Source organism: Danio rerio, chromosome 11, assembly GCF_049306965.1.
Source record: "Danio rerio strain Tuebingen ecotype United States chromosome 11, GRCz12tu, whole genome shotgun sequence".
NCBI classification, from domain to species: domain Eukaryota; kingdom Metazoa; phylum Chordata; class Actinopteri; order Cypriniformes; family Danionidae; genus Danio; species Danio rerio.
This window is the reverse complement of record NC_133186.1, coordinates 18305714-18326034: the sequence shown is the minus strand read 5'-3', so window position 1 is coordinate 18326034 and position 20321 is coordinate 18305714. Positions and strand designations below refer to the sequence as shown.

The following is a 20321-nucleotide window of genomic DNA, read 5'->3' as shown; positions in this document are numbered from 1 at the left end:
CATTCATTGATGTACATTTGAATCATTAATATTTTTTTAAAAGCACGAAAGAGCACATGCTGTTGTGTGTGTGTGTGCGCACCTTGGATAGGCTCAGAGACGAGCAGGGCACAAACATCTAATGCCATCTTAATGTGAGCGCTTTAATGGTCAAATACGTGCACATTTGTGTCAGATCGCAGTGTTTATGGTTAACCCTCATTCGTGTAATAAACAAACAAGTTGAGAATCAAAAGACATGTGAAAGAGAAACCATATCAGAGCTGCAATGTTCTTAAAGACACAGCACACAATATTCTTGCTGCCGCCTGATTTTGTTATTAATCAAACAACAAATGAAGAAAATACCTCACTGCTCTTGACTAAAGGAATTTTCATAGCTAAAGTGTTTTTCTCACAGTGAAGATGCTTAGAGCACCGTTTAAACATAACAGATTTAATAACTCATCTATAATATCTGATTTCTTTTATCTTTGCCATTATGACAGTACATTATAGTTTACCAGATATTTTTCAACATACTAGTATTCAGCTTAAAGTAACATTCAAAGGTTTAATTAGGGTTATTAGGCAAGTCATTATATAACAGTAGTTTCTTCTGCAGACAATCAAATATATATTGCTTAAAGGGGCAATAATATTGAGCTAGTAAAATAGGTTACAAAATATTTAAACCTGCTTTTATTCTAGCCCAAATAAAAAAAATAAGCCTTTCACCTGAAGACAAAAATATTATAGGAAATACTGTGAAAAATTCCTCAGTTTAACATAATTTAGGAAATATTTATATATAAAAAAAATTCACAGAAGAGCAAATAATTTTGACTTCAAATAATAATCATTTTGAATTATCGTGATTACAATTATGAACAAAATAATCGTGATTAGAATTTTTCCCATAATCGAGCAGCCCTAACGGACACTGAGTATGTGTCAATAGTGCTACCCCATTTGCACAGGGCTCCCAGGACAAAAGTTGTTTAAGAGCACTTAGTCAAGACTAAAGCCAATGTGAAGATGCTGGACTTTAACACTGTGTATGGGTATAGTAAGTAACGAGTAAACGAAGAAAACAAAGCACAAAGGCAGAACATTTCATAGGCAAGATTTAGTTTTTTACAGTTTTGTATGCTATAAACATTTGTGCTAAACAAGTAAGGTTATTGGTTATTATTCAGTCATTGACTGCATTCACCATATGGCAAAGTAGCACCAACTCGCACTAAATACTAGGTTTATGCTAGTTTTGTTGAATAAAATCAGCAAACAATATCAATGAAATATGAAAACAAGATGCTGTTGTGCAGAGAAAGAAACTTGTATTAGTGTCGGCTAAGTGAATGAGTCGTTCACTATGGAACAAAATCAGTGCCAAAAGTCTTGAATTAAAAAGCTTGTTGAATATCACAAACTGAAAAAAATAATACACCGTATTAACAAGTTCTTGCATTTTAATGACTTTAATTCCAGGGTTTGTATTTTTAGGTCCTGAAATTTAACATATCTGTTTATTTAAGCTGTGAATATTTCAACGAAAAATATTTCAAACACGTTTTCATACTTAAAAATTCAATAATTCATATTCAATTTTCAGATTTCACTTACAAAATATTCAATACCCTTTAAAAATACGATGTATAATATTCAAAAGGTCATTTTCAGTTCATTTTATTTCAGTTCTAATATTCGCTTCCATAAATTCAGTGGATCAAATTCGACTGATAAAATTCAACATTACATCCGGGAACTGCAGGAGAAGCAATAGATTGCAGATTGAAGATCGCCAACTGCTCTAGCTTTCACCAGCAGGTGGAGATGGAATAATGTAAGATTTTTAACCCAGTAAACAGGCGAGAAAAAGGCTAATAAAGGCAAAAAAGTAGCATTCAATTTTAATATCAATGCCTTGGACATTATAAATAATAAAAAGTATGAGTAAAATGTGTAAATGAGGGTTTAGTCATCTATAATTACCCTTATGTAACGGAAGCCAGCTGGTGATCGCGTAAAGCTCACTCCTCGGTTGCAGGGACAGACGTTGTTCTGCAATCTTATCGGAGCTTGTCTTCCATAGACGCGAAGTATTATATTGACAGCTAAAGAATATAAACGTAAGTGAAACAGGAGAGGAAATATAATAATAATAATAATAATAATAATACAAAATAGATAAACATTGACAGGGCTAAGAACAATTACGAACAAAGATTTTCAAAACCAGAGAGATTTTATGAGAATGTCACAAAACAGTTTACTTGGAAATGGTAAACAGAGAGTTCAGGTATGATTCAAGGTTGGTTATGGATTTGGTCTGATTTAAAATAATTTAACATGCGAATTGCATTAAAGGAGCGTCTTTAGTTATTATTTAAACGCAGCTATGTCAGGATTGGGATAGGTTATAATTTCATTATTTAAGTTATGATTGTTATTATTATTATTTTATGACGTCTATTTGGGCTATTGCGCTTAAATAAGTCATCCGTGATTCTAAATTAATATTTCTATTTATCCTTTTTAGCTATCACTTTGCTATCGTCTTTCTCTTCTTTTTTTCCGAATTTTTGGGGTTCTGCCACGGTTAAACGTTTGCAAAATGTCTTTAGTTTGTCCAGATTATTGCTTTTCCTCTAAAATAGAGACAAAGCAGAAGGAAAATGAATGAATTGATGAATGAATGAAATGATTTACGCTTTTATGCATGTGCGGTGCGGCTTGCTCACGACAAAGTCGAACGAGTGGCCGCAAGCTCCAGTGGCCAGTCAGAGCCAGCGCCCCACAGCAAACTGGTTAAGAGATGCTGGATGGCTGCCGATATATGATAGGAATTCTTCTGAAGTTTCAGATGACATCTGGGCGTGTGCATAATAATGTAAAATGAAAGTGAAAGTCATGACATTTGGCCAAGCATAAGAATAGCCTACAAGAGTGTTTCGATTATTATATTTATCATGACATATGTCATGCTTGGGCTTATATGAATAACACCTCGCTGTTTACCATTTCCGAAAGTGGAGCTGACGTCGGCGAGAAATTGCTTGTATAATTGTAAAAAGAGTGATGAATATTAATGGATTTCTTATATCTGTCATTTCTGATAATATAATTGATTAGTGTGAGCTTATGAGTTTCCAACACAGCAAAACTGCATCCAGAATCCTAAACCAATAACTTTGTCAAGCAAAAATTATGATTTTATAGGCTACTGATTTTTTTTAAAAAACAAGAAAAAAGAAACTATTAGCTACCCTAGCAATTGTTCATTTAAATATGATCATCTCAAAATATTAAATAAAAACATAATGGTTTGACTTTGTGAAATCATAAAACACACTTGCAGAAAAGAGTTAATAGAATAAATGAGCAAATACATTCTCTCTAGTAGATGGCGATTAAAGCTCAGTAATACCCCATGAGGATGAACATTGAGCTGCTTTGCAGGAACCCCTCAACCACGCATGTCAAACCACGCATTATAAACATTAATCTTATGAAACTAGCTCAAGTGACAACTATATTAAGTTTAAACCAGTTTAAATAAGTTTATATGTTTAATAACTGCAAAAAAGATCAACATTGCTAATCATAAAATACAAACGGTCGCTGAAAGGTTATAAATAACGGTTTTCTCATTTAATAAAAACAAATTAAAGTCAGTTATAACTGCCTATTATCAAACCACAGGCGACTCATTTTATTACTTATCATTGGCTGCGACATTGCCACTTTTGCGTTATTACCTTTTTCTCGCCTACAGGCTACATAACAATAAAACAATAATCTGGACAAACTAAGACATTTTGCAAACGTTTAACCATGGCAGAACCCCAAAAATTTGAAAAAAGAAGAGAAAGACAGGCAGAGTAATAAAAAGGATAAATAGAATTATTAATTTAGAATCACAGATGAGTTATTTAAGCGCAATAGCCCAAATAAATGTCATACAATAATAATATTAACAACCATAATAATAATTTAAATAATGAAAATGTATAACCTATCCCAATCCTGACATAGCTGCGTTTAAACAGCGCAAACATTACTTCTTATAGTTATGCCATATTAGACGGTTCTGTGTGAATAACTGAAGACGCTCCTTTAATGCAATTCGCTTGTTAAATTATTTTAAATCAGACGCCCCATCCATAACCAACCTTAAATCATACCTGAACTCTCTGTTTACCATTTCCAAGTAAACTGTTTTGTGACATTCTCATAAAATCTCTCTGGTTTTGAAAATCTTTGTTCGCAATTGTTCTTAGCCCTGTCAATGTTTATCTATTTTGTATTATTATTATTATTATTATTATATTTCCTCTCCTGTTTCACTTACGTTTATATTCTTTAGCTGTCAATATAATACTTCGCGTCTATGGAAGAAAGAGTCAATAAAGATAGACAATGTGTAACATCATATTCATCAAAAGACGGTTTATGTGCAAGTAACCGCACCGGTCCGAGCAGGTAACGAGCCAACATGGGAGACAAGCTCCGATAAGATTGCAGAACAACGTCTGTCCCTGCAACCGAGGAGTGAGCTTTACGCGATCACCAGCTGGCTTCCGTTACATAAGGTGAATTATAGATGACTAAACCCTCATTTACACATTTTACTCATACTTTTTATTATTTATAATGTCCAAAGCATTGATATTAAAATTGAATGCTACTTTTTTGCCTTTATTAGCCTTTTTCTCGCCTGTTTACTGGGTTAAAAATCTTACATTATTCCATCTCCACCTGCTGGTGAAAGCTAGAGCAGTTGGCGATCTTCAATCTGCAATCTATTGCTTCTCCTGCAGTTCCCGGATGTAATATTGAATTTTATCAGTCGAATTTGATCCACTGAATTTATGGAAGCGAATATTAGAACTGAAATAAAATTAACTGAAAATGACCTTTTGAATATTATACATCGTATTTTTAAAGGGTATTGAATATTTTGTAAGTGAAATCTGAAAATTGAATATGAATTATTGAATTTTTAAGTATGAAAACGTGTTTGAAATATTTTTCGTTGAAATATTCACAGCTTAAATAAACAGATATGTTAAATTTCAGGACCTAAAAATACAAACCCTGGAATTCAAGTCATTGAAATGCAAGAACTTGTTAATACGGTGTATTATTTTTTTCAGTTTGTGATATTCAACAAGCTTTTTAATTCAAGACTTTAGGCATTGATTTTGTTCCATAGTTCACAAACTAGTTCGCTCCCTCTGTTAGAATGAGATGTGAAAGCAGGAGAGGGTGTATGTTTCAGGATATGGATTAACCACCGTAAAGTTGGCACCCCATAGAAACAAATTCCCATAACTACGCCATTTGTTTGTGCTACGTTTGTGCTGTTTTGTGCCCCAAAAAACGTACATTTGTGCTGGTTTGGGGTCTGAGATATAAAGCATTATTTTTTAACCATGTGACATTCATTTTCCACCCCATGTTACTCAAATCACTCCAAATTAGCACAGGTCGTTTGTGCTCGATTTGTGCTGGTTTGTGCCATTAAAACAAACACTTTATCTGTTTTCGTTGTTTAGAAATAACCAAAATGTTTTGGGAGCCGTGACAGCACTTTCCACCCTAGGTTTTCTAAATCGCACATAACTGTTGTCAGTTGTTTGTGCCCGATTTGTGCTGTTAAAATAAACACTTTATCTGTTTTCGTTGTTTAGATATAACCCAAATATTTCGGGAACCGTGGCGTCACTCTCGACCCCAGGTTTTCTAAATTGCACAAAACTGGTGTCATCCGTTTGTGCCCAATTTGTGCTGGTTGGTGCCGTTAAAATAAACACTGTATCTATTTTCGTTGTTTAGATATAAGCAAAACATTTCAGGAGCCGTGATGTCAGTTCGCTCCAGTTCCTTTAAATCTCACACAAAGTGCTGTTATTCGTTTGTGCCATTGAAATGAACATCAGACATTTATATTTCTGCAAGAATATATTATTTTCATTTGCTCTCAATTTGTGTTCATTTGTGCTGCAAAAAAAAATATATATATGTTATTAGTAGCCCTAAAAAAATCATATTAGATCATTCAGAGGTCTCTCCCTAGTTGCTCCATATTTATCAAAATAGTCTCGCTTGTGTTTTTCATTTGTGCTGGATTGTACCTATGAAAGTTTCGTTAGTTCTGCCTCTATTATTGAAATATCGAATTAAAGATAATGACATCACCAGCCACCCCACATATCATATTTTAATATATTGTAGTTTTTATGTGCTGGTAGAATTTTCATGTGTGATGCTTTGTTTTTTAGATATTAAAATAGCCTAGGTCAATATAGGTTATTCTGAGATCTTTTTGATCAGAAAAAGCATGAAGCTCATTTTGACAGATTTAAGAGCCAATTAGGGCTGGGCAATATGGCAAAAAAACGTTTTTCATAAAGTTTGACCGTGTGTGCGTAACTAGTCAACTTAAAACATTACAACAACATGACTATATATATACACATATATATATAAATATATATATATATATATATATATACACATATACACATATATATAAATATATATATATATAAATATATACACATATATATGTGTGTGTGTGTGTGTGTGTGTGTGTGTGTGTGTGTGTGTGTGTGTGTGTGTGTGTGTGTGTGTGTGTGTGTGTGTGTGTGTGTGTGTGTGTGTATTTTTGCAAGTTTTGCTCAGTCTAGGAAAGATCATTGGCTGTCAACTCGGCTTTGACTTTGTCTTTTTTTGATTGAATGACAGGTTGTAGATGCTGTTGCCTTTTCTTAAAAAGATACAGTGGAAGTAAAGGACTGAACATGGAAACTGTAAAGCCAAATTTAACCCAATGCGTTAAGTTGTGGACGTATAGCAGGAGCAAATACAAGCACCAGATGTGTGCCTAATATAAAATAATCTAATTATTCCATTTTTCTTCCCCCCCCCCCTTTAAATACCGATCATTTAATGTACTTTGCACTACTCTCTTTATTATGCTGCCTGACTATAGCCCAGAATAGCGTGAGAGAATAAACTAAAGCACATTTGATGCAAAGGTATTAACAGAAGAAAAATACACAACTTAAGACACTTAAATGCTTGTATTTGTTGTATTTGCACCAGCTCTGTGATGCGTGCCCACAACTTCATGCATTGGGTTTAATTAGGCTGTCCAGTCTCTGTGTTCAGTTCGTCACTACCATGATTGAAACCCAGACAGGCAAAGTAATACAGAGAGTGAACCAAAGCGCATCGGTGCAATTATAAATTGTGATACCTCGATTTATTATAAAATTAAATTGTCTTAAAACGTAAATTCGAATTAATCTAATTAATTCGATATAATTTTTGCAAACATTACTTTTCTGAAATTACATTATTAAGGAGAAAGTCAAAATGTGCAGATATAAAACCAACTTTACCCCAATGCCAGTTTTGGGGAAATATAATCCCTGTACCCGCTTGCCTGTCACCAACTGCGCTGGACAAAGTGCATGTGCCCATATAGTTTTCTAACTGGTGAATGACATGGTGTAGTGTTATATAAAATTGTTTCTGGTCATCTATTCAGTGCGCCTTCAGACTTCAGGAGGAACCTACTGCACCTTATACCTACTAACATAAACATCCTACAAAGTCATGCAACATATATAATCATACCTGTAATTGTCACTTTTTTTAATGAGAAGTTTATCTGCAATGCTACAAAATCTTTTTTTTAAATCTACTATTTTTTTTATAAACTAGTTCAGAAGTTGTAATTGCTTTTGCCAGTAAGTACAACAACATGAGAGCTCTACTGTAGAATTTTATGAACTCTGCTATAAATATAACAATCACTGCTCAAAAAGTGATGCCCTATCTGTACAATAATGGTGATGTTACAATAGCATTCAAATATTCAATCTTTTGTTTTGATTCGTATTGTTGATTATGTCGTGTGTGGATGTGTGATATCAACTCCAAAGACAATAGTTTCAGTTTCGTAAATGGAATGACATTTTGTTATGGCCTAGATTATTGTTCATAAAGTGTTGCTTCTTGTATGTGACTCATAGTTGTGCACACAAATAGATGTGTTAGTTCTCATTTCTCACTGCCAGTTTTAGCCTGAATGCTGTTTTTGTTTTGTTTTGTTTGTTTTTGTCTCTGCAGGGTTGGAAAAACATCTCTAATGAACCAGTATGTGAATAAAAAGTTCAGTAACCAGTATAAAGCCACTATAGGAGCAGATTTCCTGACAAAAGAAGTGATGGTTGACGACCGGCTTGTCACAATGCAGGTACAGATGATGACATTATACTGAAAAACGCATTACTTTTTCTTATGCCAGTGTGTCATCTATGACAACTCATTTCTGCTGTGGTATACACAACCTCAAGTCAGAAAAGTTGTGACAAAATGGAAAATAAAAATAAAAAAGTAGTGATTTCTAAATTTACTCTGACTTGTATTTAATTGCAGACAAAGCAACAAACATCATTTAATGAGTTCCTCATGATCTTTATTGTTTTGTTTTTTCACAATAAACACATATTGCAATTGTGGTAATGCAACACAACTGAAAAACAATTGGGACAGGAGCAATTTTATTCTGGTAAATTTGTTAAAATAATGATGTGATTTGAAGCAGGTGGTGTCAACAGGGGATTGTAATTGTGATTTGGTACAAAAGCAGCATCCGAGCAAGGTTTAGTCCTTTAAGCCTGGTTTTACTTGACGCGTTTGCCAGTTCGCTTGAGTGTTCGCCAGTTTGTGGCAAACGTAATGTCACCGCTGTGTTTGTAGAGGTTTGTCACACTTGATTCGAGTTTAAGGCAAGGCAAGGCAAGTTTATTTATATAGCACATTTCATACACAATGGCAATTCAAAGTGCTTTACATAAACAATAATAAAAGAAACAAGTAGAATAAAAACAAAAACAAATAATAAAAATGCATAAAAACAAAACAAAACATAAAAACAGGTAAAATGTGATATAAAAGAATGAAGAAGAAGAGAAAAACATGACAGTGCAATCAGTCGGACGCAGCACAGTGCTCATTCAGTAAAGGCACAGCTAAACAGATATGTTTTCAGTCTTGATTTGAATGTGCCTAATGTTGGAGCACATCTGATCATTTCTGGAAGCTGATTCCAGCAGCGTGGGGCATAGTGGCTAAAAGCTGATTCACCCTGCTTTGACTGAACTCTTGGAACTTCTAGTTTATATGATCCTAATGATCTGAGTGATCTGTTAGGTTTGTATTCAGTGAGCATATCTGTGATGTATTTAGGTCCTAGGCCATTTAGTGATTTATAGACCAGTAATAATACTTTAAAATCTATTCTGAATGTAACTGGCAGCCAGTGTAAAGACCTGAGGACAGGTGTGATGTGCTCTGATTTTCTGGTTCTGGTTAGAATTCTGGCTGCACCGTTCTAGATGAGCTGCAACTGTCTGACTGTCTTTTTAGGAAGACCAGTGAGGAGTCCATTACAGTAATCCACCCTGCTGCTGATAAAAGCTTTAATATGAATGACTTTGAAGAGATTTTGTCTGAAACGGGTATGCCTGTACAGACATCTTTAAGATCCGTCCATGTGTGATATTAGGGATAGCTAGATGGACAATAATTCTTGACTAGAAATTACAACAGTAGTGGGAAAATAAGAAAGTTTTTTTAAAAACAAAAAAGAGGCCATGGCAAAAGTGGACACCCAGGTGGTTTTAATATTACAGAATATGTTTTTCCACCAATTATAGAATTTACACTTATGTGTATATTGCACTTTTGAATTTAAAACAATTTAATAGTTACAAAACTAAAATAAAGTAAATTATTTATTTGAAATCTGGAAAAGCTTATTTGAACCTATCTGTTTACAATATACTGCTGCCCTGTTTTTCTAGGCTTTATTGGTAATAATAGTTTATTCTTTCCATAATATATATATATATATATATATATATATATATATATATATATATATATATATATATATATATATATATATATATATATATATATATATATATATATATATAGATAGATATATATATATATATATATGTATATATATGTATATATATATGTATATATGTATATATATGTATATGTAGAGCAACTCATGTTCTGTGGTCATTAATATTTTAATAAACCTTAATAGGTAAAACTGTCCAAGATATGAACAAAAGCAAGTGATGCATCAAAGTTTGATAATTTTTTTTTAATGCTTATAAAAATTTGTATAATTCTTATAATAATTTATAAAAATAACAAAAGTAATTTGTTTAAAAATATTGAATGATATTAATAATCTGACATAGTTCTGGAAATTTCCTACTTCTGTTTATCCGTCTGACTTTACGGTGGGTTTCTTTTGACTGCCTCCTGTCGTTTTAAAAAATTTCACAATGGCGAACATGTCCAGTATAAAAGCCTTGTACATTTTGTGAGGTGCGCACAGTCAGCAGAGGTGTATAAGTGAAAGTATAAATCAGGCTGTAGGAGCAAAGATGGGAATAGGATCACCAATTTTGCTACAAATATGTGAGAAAATGTTTAAAAACAATGCACCTCAATAAAAGATACGACATTTGGATATTTCACATTCAACAGTGCAAAACAATTAAAAGATTAAAAGAATCTTGTCCAAGACTCTGTCTCGTGTACAAACCTCTTCTATTTGTGCTCGTCATTCCCTTATACAATTCAAATTATTGCAGTGAGTTTATTGGACTAAGGCAAGAATATCCAAAATTAACCCTGGTTTTGATCCAATTTGTGATCGATGTCGACAAGCTCCAGCCACTCTTCTTCATACTTTCTGGCTTTGTCCAGCGCTAAGCACTTTTTGGGCATCAATTGTTAAATCATTTTCTGAATGCTTTCTTTTAGATATTGAACCATGCCCCCTAGTAGCATTATTTGCACTTAACCCTACAAATGTTTCTTTGTCATATACACAATCAAATGCACTTGCCTTTTGTTTAATAATTGCTAAAAGGCTCATAACACTAAACTGAAAAAAATCCTTCCCCACCCAGTTACATACATTAGATGCATGATCTAATGCAGTCTATGCAAATAGAAAAGATTAGATATACAGTTTGCGGCAATACTGAAAAATTTTACACTGTCTGGCAACCCTTCCTCTTACACTTTAAAAATAAAAATAATATATATATATATATATATATATATATATATATATATATATATATATATATATATATATATATATATATATATATATATGTATATATATGTATATGTATGCAAGTATATAGCTGACTTATTTTCCCTGCCCCTGGCATAGTTATGAATGGAGAGTGTTTTTTTTTTTTGTTTTTTACTTTTTTTTTTTAAATATATATTATTCTTTTATTTTCTACTGTTGTACCCTTTGAGTATTTGTATTTATTTATTCTCTGTACTGTTGTTGTTTTTTGTTGTTGTTGTTTTTCCTTAATGCTTGACTATGTAATTATATTGTTTTATTCATAGAGAAAGAAATTGTGAGCAAAATTGTATTCTACCACCACAGTGGAGCAGTTGATGTCTAATGATTCTGTGTATCTGATGCTGTGGCTCTCTGACTAACATATTTCAATAAAAAACAGAGTTAAACTAAAGAATCTTGAGGAATTTCGGTGCGTAAAGGACCAGAGAGCAAGCTGATCAACCATGATCTCGATAAGCGATATCACCACATGGGCTCAGGATTACTTTAGCAAACCTTTGTCTAGGGCTGGGCGATAATTCGATATTGATAATTATCATGATATAAAATGTTTCAATAAAACTATAATGACAGTTCGATAATTGCTCAATAATATTTACACACTATGCGTAACGTTGCACAAGCATTTTGCAGTCTGCCCTTCCGGATGCCGCACGCTGTACAAGGTTACAGCCATACAGTGTTAGTTGTACTTAAGAGAGTAAGAAAAAAAAGGGTAAAAAAGGTCAGAGCCACAGACAAGAAACGTGACTAGACCTCAGTCATGAGCTACGTAGTTTTTTGCTATCCGACACAAAACAGCGACTCATGTCATCAAAAGCAGGCAACACTACAAGCCTGTTTTATCATTTAAAACAAGACCACCCTTATGAAGATGCTAAGAAATTACAGACCTAAACAAGTACTGGAAAACCAGGGCAACTACCCAGCAGAGTCTCATGTCATCATTTTCAAAACCCATGCCTTAGGAGAAAAACCCCAGAAAAGACAGACAAAAGATATGACAGACAACACAATCTCAAACACATCCTAATGAACACTTGAAGCTTGCTCTACAGGCTGTATTAAGGATATTTACACTACAACATTTACAATAAAAATAATATAATAAAGTATCAAATTGAAAGGATCAAACAAAAAAAAAAATTTAAACTTAAGGGGATGATAGTGAAGCCAAACAAAAGAAATAAATATAACAAAACATTTCTAATTTATGAATAACCCCTCACCTTGCTAAAAACTGATGAAAAGAAAAAAGTCCTTCAGTGCAGTGCGTCGCATTCTTCCCTATTCTGAATAAAATAAATATAAAGATGACATTCACCTCTTACCTGATGTCTTTAACAATAAATTTTGTTTGTGTTTGCAAAATGGAAGTCGTATGACATCTTCCCTATCCACCTTACTCTGATAAAAGAGTGAAGTTGAGGAAATAGGGTGGCTCAATATTGTCGGGAAAGAGCTGAGCCCAAAAAAAAAAAAACATACAAATCAATCTAAATCAAAATGAACAAAACTCACAAAATTTCTCAAAGTGGGCAAAAGTAATGCAAAATAATTTTACCCAAACCAAAGTTAAGCAAAAAAACGAAATTCATAATCATGTGAGCAAAATACACCAAAAACTAGATCAAAGAAAAAAAGCGCGCTCTCCGCTTTTCATATCCCTGCGCGGCCGCGCCATCTCTGCCTGTCCTAATGCACCTAATGTATTTTTTTTATTACCCGACCCGCGGTTTATCCGCAGTGCCTGCAGATATAACCGCCATTTACGCATCACTAAGGGAAGGCAAAATTACAACCTTTACGGCTCCTCACATGTTTTTGTTGTGATGCGCGATTTGTAAAATAAGAGTTTGCATAGGCCTATTTGTGCTAGTCTGTCAGACAAATTTGGTTAAAACATCCGCGGATATAACGGAGATCTGCGCATAACTGGGTTTATGTGTCCCGCTATGCGATGTCAAGAGGGTGACTGCATAAGGTAAACTGCACACACTTGATTATGTAACGCGTGGACGTGTCTCACAGCGCAAAGCATAACTAAACCTTTACATGTCCATGTTTAATCAGTCATCAATAAGATCTATTGATTAAAGTGTTATTGACAATCAATCGATCAAGTAATCGTTAACATCCCTAAATAAAATATATTAAAGTATATTTCACCCTAATACATCCAAATTCATCCAAAATTGAAAATTCTGTGACCATTAACTCACATTTACTTGTTCCAAACCAAGTTTTTTTTTCTGATGTTGAACAATAATATCCAATAACTTGTAATGTCTTTTGTTGTTGAAAACTTGAACAGTAAATGCTGAATTAAGATTGTTCTTTTGTTTATTATTTTATTATTTATATTGTCAGACAGCTAACACATTTAACTAAATGTGTTAAATCAGATGCACAAAGTGATTGGCATACTGAAAGTTTAATAAAATTGATAGATATAAAGATGTTACATTTATTGTGATAAATATCAATATCGACTGATATGAAAAAAATTATTGTGATAATTTTTTTTGCCATATCGCCCAGCTCTACCTTTGTCAAGTACCACAATACGAAGTAACATCCAAATATGCCAGTGAAAATTGAACTGTGACAAAAAGAATCCCTATGTTTACAGTGTCCCATTCTTCCTGCAAACATGTCTTAAAGTGGGCAAATGTACAAGGTCTTTATTGTCTCATTTTGTGCTTAAAAAATCACCACACATTTTCTATAGAAGACTGTTAGAGACTGCAGACAGGCCAATCAAGTACCTGTATCCTCTTCCTCTTAAAACTGAACTTTGCTAAAAGGAAACCCTATTTTAACAGTGTCCAGAAGCACAGTCGACTTCTCTGGGAGAGTCCATCACAAAGTGGAAATTTGTATTGTGGTCAGATGAATTAGTATTTCAGGTATTTTTTCAGAGAAAACGTTTGCTCTGAACCAAAGAAGAAAAGGATCATCCAGACTCTAATTAGCAACAAGTCCAAAAGCCAGGCTCTGTCATGGTCAAATGCCCTTGGCAAAGGTAACTTGCCCTTTTGTGTTGGCACCATTAATGCTAAAAAAGTACATAGATATTTTGTAGCTCAATATGCTGCACCATTGCACATTTCAACAAGACAATGCAAAACCACATTCTACACGTTTCAAAGTCCTGGCTACAGAGCAAGAGGATACAGGTACTTGACTGGCCTGTCTGCAGTCCCGACTCCTTTTCAATAGAGAAATCGTGGTGTATTTTAAAGCACAAAATATGACGATGAAGACCCTGTACTGTTGCCCACCTTAAGACTTGTTTGCAGGAAGAATGGGACAAAATTACATTTAAAACACTTCATCACTTGGTCACTTTTGGTGTTTATTAAAAAAAAATAATAATTAATTATGAGCAACACACTAAATAATGTTTGTTGTATTGTCTGCAATGAAATACAAGTCAAAGTAAATGTAGAAGCTGTCGAGTGTCGACGGTTTGTTCTGTAGACCATCAAAAAAAGATTTGCTTAAAGGGGCTATTAATTTTTACCTTAAAATGTTTTTTTTTTTTCTAAACTGCTTTTATTCTAGTCGAAATAAAACAAATAAGACTTTCCCCAGAAGAAAAAAAATTATATCAGACATACTGTGAACCGTTCCTTTCTCTGTTAAACATCATTTGTGAAATATTCAAGAAAGAAAATTCTAGAGGGGGGCTAATAATTCTGACTCCAACTGTTTAACAATAATTGTCACTGTATATTATATAATTTATTTTCATCTTAAATTTTTTTAATGTTTATACCTTAGACTTCAAAGAATTCTACGAAAATATATACATTATATTTAAAATTTTATGAATTAAGAAATCTCAGAATTGTGAGCTATATCTCAGAGTTGTGAGCCAAATGTAAATGTTTATTTATTAATATTTTATGCATGTATACAATTCTGAAATCTTAAATCTGGATAGGAAAAAAAGTCAGTATTGTGACAAACTCTAAATAAAGTTTTTTGTATAATAGTATATTATTTATTTGTAATAACTAGCTTGTCACAAAGCTAATTCTTTCCAACTAATTTTGAGATTTCTGAATTTAAAGTTATAAAGCTCAAAGCTAAATTTAAATTTTGTGAGGAAATTGTCAATTCTAAATATAATTCTTGTAATGGAATTTCTGTATGAAAATCTTCACAATTATCAATTCTGACTTCAAATATTGAAATTTCATGTTGGAATTTTGGGAAAGAAAATAAGAGTTGTGAGGTTTACAATTGGAATTGCAAGAAAGAATTTAAAACTGTATGGGACAAAGTTGCAATTGCCTTTTTTTGTCTTCCAAATGACCCTTTTACCCCAGTTAGCTAAAGATAGTTAATGCCATTCATCATTAATCGCATTTAATTCATTTAAGTCGTAAAAACAAAACACAAATGGTATTTCAGATTTGACTTTTCATCAGAATTCCAAAAATATCTGACTGTCCACCTTTAAAATTGTGTGTGTGTTTTTTTTATGCAGCTTGACAGAATATCCATATATTAATGATCATGTGTTTTGTTTCTTTCTCAGATATGGGACACAGCAGGTCAGGAGCGGTTTCAGTCTCTGGGTGTAGCTTTCTATCGTGGTGCTGACTGCTGCGTCCTGGTGTTTGACGTCACTGCCCCGAACACCTTCAAGACACTGGACAGCTGGAGGGATGAGTTTCTGATCCAGGCCAGTCCTCGAGACCCAGAAAACTTCCCTTTCGTGGTGCTGGGCAACAAAATCGATCTGGAGAATAGACAGGTGAGTGATGTACCAAAAGACATTTATTTTATAGTGGTTTGCACGGTTGATATGAATAGTTCATCATATAAAAGTATAGGGGGGAAAAGAGGCCACTTGGAAAGATCTTTGGATTTATAAACCAAAAGGGCATATGCAGAAGAACTTTTGGTGAAAGCACTTCTGGTGAATTGTATTTACAAAATTGCTGTGTTTAAGGTCTGTTTTCTTTAAAAATCACTGATCTTCACTACCTGATTGATATACGATATAAAGTGTGCCTCAGAATGTACCAGAAGCACTGCATTAAATTACATTTTCCCTATCCATGTCTTTAAAATATGAACATTTGTTTTACCCTAGTATTTTCAATAGTGTTTTCTGCACTTTTCATCTTGTTTTACGCTGGAACCACTAAATGAATAGTGAAGTCTATTTAACTGATTATCTTTTAAGTACTATACAACATCCAAGGCGTAAAAGGAACTGTTTAAAATAAAAAAGCCACATTAACCGTTCACCAGTAGTTTATCGGTATAGGAGTACAAAAACACTAGCTGTGCATATACCCCATTATACTGTACAATGCCTGACTAAAGGTCTTGTCGTCGATCCCAGTTGAAATAGCAACAAATCATGACTTAACATCTAGTTGATCATTTGGAAAGTTGGTAGAAGGTAGATTAAAACCCGCATGGACTTAAGATTTTCACTGAAAACAGCCAAGTTTGGTGAAGGAAGAATCATGGTTTGGGGTTACATTCAGTATGTGAGCGTGCGAGAGATCTGCAGAGTAGATGGGAACATCAATAATATGAGGTATTGAGACATTTGTGCTGCCCATTACATTACAAATCACAGGATAGGGCAAATTCTTCAGCAGAATAGCGCTCCTTCTCATACTTCAGCCTCCACATCAAAGTTCCTCAAAACAAAGAAGGTCAAGATGCTCTAGGATTGGTCAACTCAGTCACCATACATGAACAATATTGAGGTCATGAAACTCATACACAATATTAATTCTTTGTTCACTGCACCATGACTTTATATTCTATACTGTACATTATTTCTGACAAGTGATGAGACTTTTGTCTAAGCAAAGTCAGACCTTACTGTCCTAATTAAATAATTAAAAATCAAGGCATGGTCATATTTTGTGTTGGTAAAATAAGCGTAATCTAGAGGCCTTTGCCCTTTATATAAGCTACTTCTGATACCAAATCATTAACTAGAAGTCAATTTATTATTTGTTGTTTCTAAAACTTCCTAAAAGGCATTAAATCAGGACAGTCACTTTGACATTTGAATTTAAGACGTTCAGCGTAGAAGGATTTTTTTCATGGCAATCCAGACTTCCTGAAAAATGTCATTTCACTGATACTTATAGATGTGAGTACAGAGTTTATTTCAAGATCATGTCACATTCTAAGAGGCCAAGGGAGCTAATTTAAGAGCAGCTGCACCCTCTTCATACACACGTAAAGTGTCTCGGAGAAGTTTTAAGTCATTGAATTTCCAGTGAATGATACCTCAAATAACTTGTCGTGAGGAAGACAGGATACATTATACACAATATCAGCCCTGGTTTTTTGACGTAGGATGTTGTGATGATTTGTAAGCAACAAGATATTGAGATGCATTGATGAAGTGTTTTAGACCATTTCTGGGACCATGATTGACATGCAAACAACTGGGATCCTGATTGGGAAGCTTCATGTCATTCTGAGCATGTTTCATTTTTGTTTGGTCCTCCATGACTGGATCTGTCACAAATCTAATGTTAAACAAGAACACTGAAGTTTTTCTGTTCACAGCTTTCAAACATGGTGAAACGAAAGCCAGTAATGGAACTGATTGATGCTTCTATTCATTGAAAAACTGGTACTCTTATGGTTCTTCACCCCATCAAGGGCTGAAGAAAACAAGCAATTGGTTGGTCAGAATTCAGTGTGCGTTTCAACATATTTTTTTGTCAACAGAAACAACAAGAAATTAGGAGTTACAGTTGCATTGCCACGACTATTGTGTAGGCTGAATCCAGTTTTTTCGATTAATTCTGTAGACTGAGGGGCAGTTTACACAACATTTTCAGCCAAAAACTGTAAACTTTGTAAGTGTTGCCTGTTTACACAGCAATGGTGTTTTTTTGACTGAAAGTGGATGCATTTGAAAAATGGGTTTCTAAGTTCAGCCGTTATTGTGTCCAAAAAGACGAGTCTTTGAAAATGATGCATGTTTAGGGGGGTGTAAAATAATCCCAAATAACGGTCTGGCTTATTTGTAAACGCACATCATTTTGAAAAGTTGTCTTGTAGAGTAAAAAATTTGTTTTTAAGGGCAAAAGAAAATAAAATTTTTGGCTGAATTGTTGTGTAAACAGCCGGAATCCAATATTTTTCTAACGGTGGTCACCATAATCCTTGGGGATTACAATTTCTAAGTTTGGGGTTGGCAATAATGTGTTCACAAAGAGTACGTTTATTTGATCAAAAATACAGTAATGACATTAATACTGTGACATTTATTGTCATTTTCAAATATCTGATTCTTGTTTCAGGGGCTGATCACACCGAATGCACTTTTACGTTCTAAAAATGTGAGGCGCACCACACTGCCCTTTTTGCTGACAAGAAAAAAAGTAGCGATTTTTATGCCGCAAGGCAACGACTGAATCAGCTGGGTTATGTGCGAGAGTGTTGCTGTTGACATAGCTATAATTTAGTTATATAATTATATTGTGAAAATCAAGATTTGTGATTTATACGGCACCGGATAACTCAAAACAGCAACCACAAGTCTCTCCTCCATCTTCAAACACCTCCGTTGTTGTCTTGACCACACAAACACTGCAGTCATCTGAACAGAAACCCCGCCTCTGCTTTCATTTGATTGGAGAATGAAAAAGATGCGACTGGCGTAACGCAATTTTTTTTTCTTTTTCCAGCTCAAAGTGGATTTTTTTTTTTTCAACTACGAGCACACAATGGCAAAAACGCGAGGCGCAGCAGCCGGTTAAAACGCGAGGCGCACAGGGCACATAAGCAGCGTACAAAACACTCACGGTCGTTAGTAAATTTTTTCAAAAAAGACGCCTCCCATCGCAAAAAGCTTGTTCAGTGTGATCAGCCCCTTGTTATGTATTAAAATATATAAACAATTTAATTATTATATTTATTATTTTATATTTATTTATTTTTGACTATATATATTTTTCAAAACCATGGTATATTTTTCTTTTTCAGGATTTTTTGAAAGTTGAAAACACATTTTGATTGTGCTTTTACACATTTATATCCTCAGGTAACAACTAAGCGAGCACAAGCTTGGTGTCAGAGTAAGAACAACATCCCATATTTTGAGACCAGTGCAAAGGAGGCCATCAACGTAGAGCAGGCATTCCAGACCATCGCGCGCAATGCACTCAAACAGGTTTGTGTGCTGTATATTCAAATTGATAAAGTATATAGTTAAAGTCAGTTTACACTTCTGCATCAATAAACAATTACATACTGTTTGCTGTACTTTTACATAAATCCTGACGTGCAACTCTCAAAAAATGTAACTACTACACATCTGCACACTTTACAAGTCCCACGGAGGAGCTCCAGCTGGAATTTTGTGTTTTGCATAACAATGCAACATACTTACCTAAACACTCATTTCCGGAGTAGACTGATGATCTACTTGGTGGAAATGGTTGCAAATGTTTGCCACTGACATTTTAAAAACATTACCTTTCTGCCAACATTTGAGCACTGAAAAGTATGTTTACTCTTTGCTAGATGTTTCCTTTGAAGGTCATCACTTCACCACTCTGTTCACCATGTGCAAATACAGACAAACAGACACTTTGGAGCGTTTAAAAAGCTGCATCTATCAGCTGATCCATCTCTTATATATCAGCACATAGACAGATCAGCTGATAGATGCAACTTTCGAGCACTGCAGTGCCTGTGTATCTGGTGAAAAACCAGTGAGGTGATGACCTTCAGAGCTAATCAGTCATATATGTTGAGCATCTGAACACAGTGGCCAAACAGCAGTTTAAGACAACTTAAATGTTAGCCGGAAATAGACGTTTTGAAAATTTCAGTATCAATTGATACTTAAGTCGATACTTGGCAAACCTACCTCAAATACTGGCCTATTGATGTGTATGGGAAAGGTACCCGGTGTTCTGCAGTTTAGTTACAATTCCAATTGGGCACACCTGAACCAGCTACTCAAGCTCTTACTAGGTAAGCTACAAATTTCCGGGCAGGTGAGTTGAAGGAATTTGAAGCTGAAATATTAAGAACACTGGCCCCCCAGGACTGAGTTTGGGCACCCCTGCTGTAGGGCTATGTTTTGGGCTTAATGTGTGGAAACTATGAAGTT

At 34.2% G+C, this 20321-nt stretch overlaps 1 protein-coding gene across 1 annotated transcript in view; it reads left to right on the top strand.

The window, feature by feature from the left end:
- The window catches only part of rab7a (RAB7a, member RAS oncogene family), a 39343-nt gene that overhangs the window by 17738 nt on the left and 1284 nt on the right, over window positions 1–20321 (top strand). Inside the window, 3 exon segments of the mRNA NM_200928.1 lie at window positions 8125–8251; window positions 15747–15965; window positions 19245–19373. Coding sequence (NP_957222.1) covers window positions 8125–8251; window positions 15747–15965; window positions 19245–19373 — 475 coding nt within the window.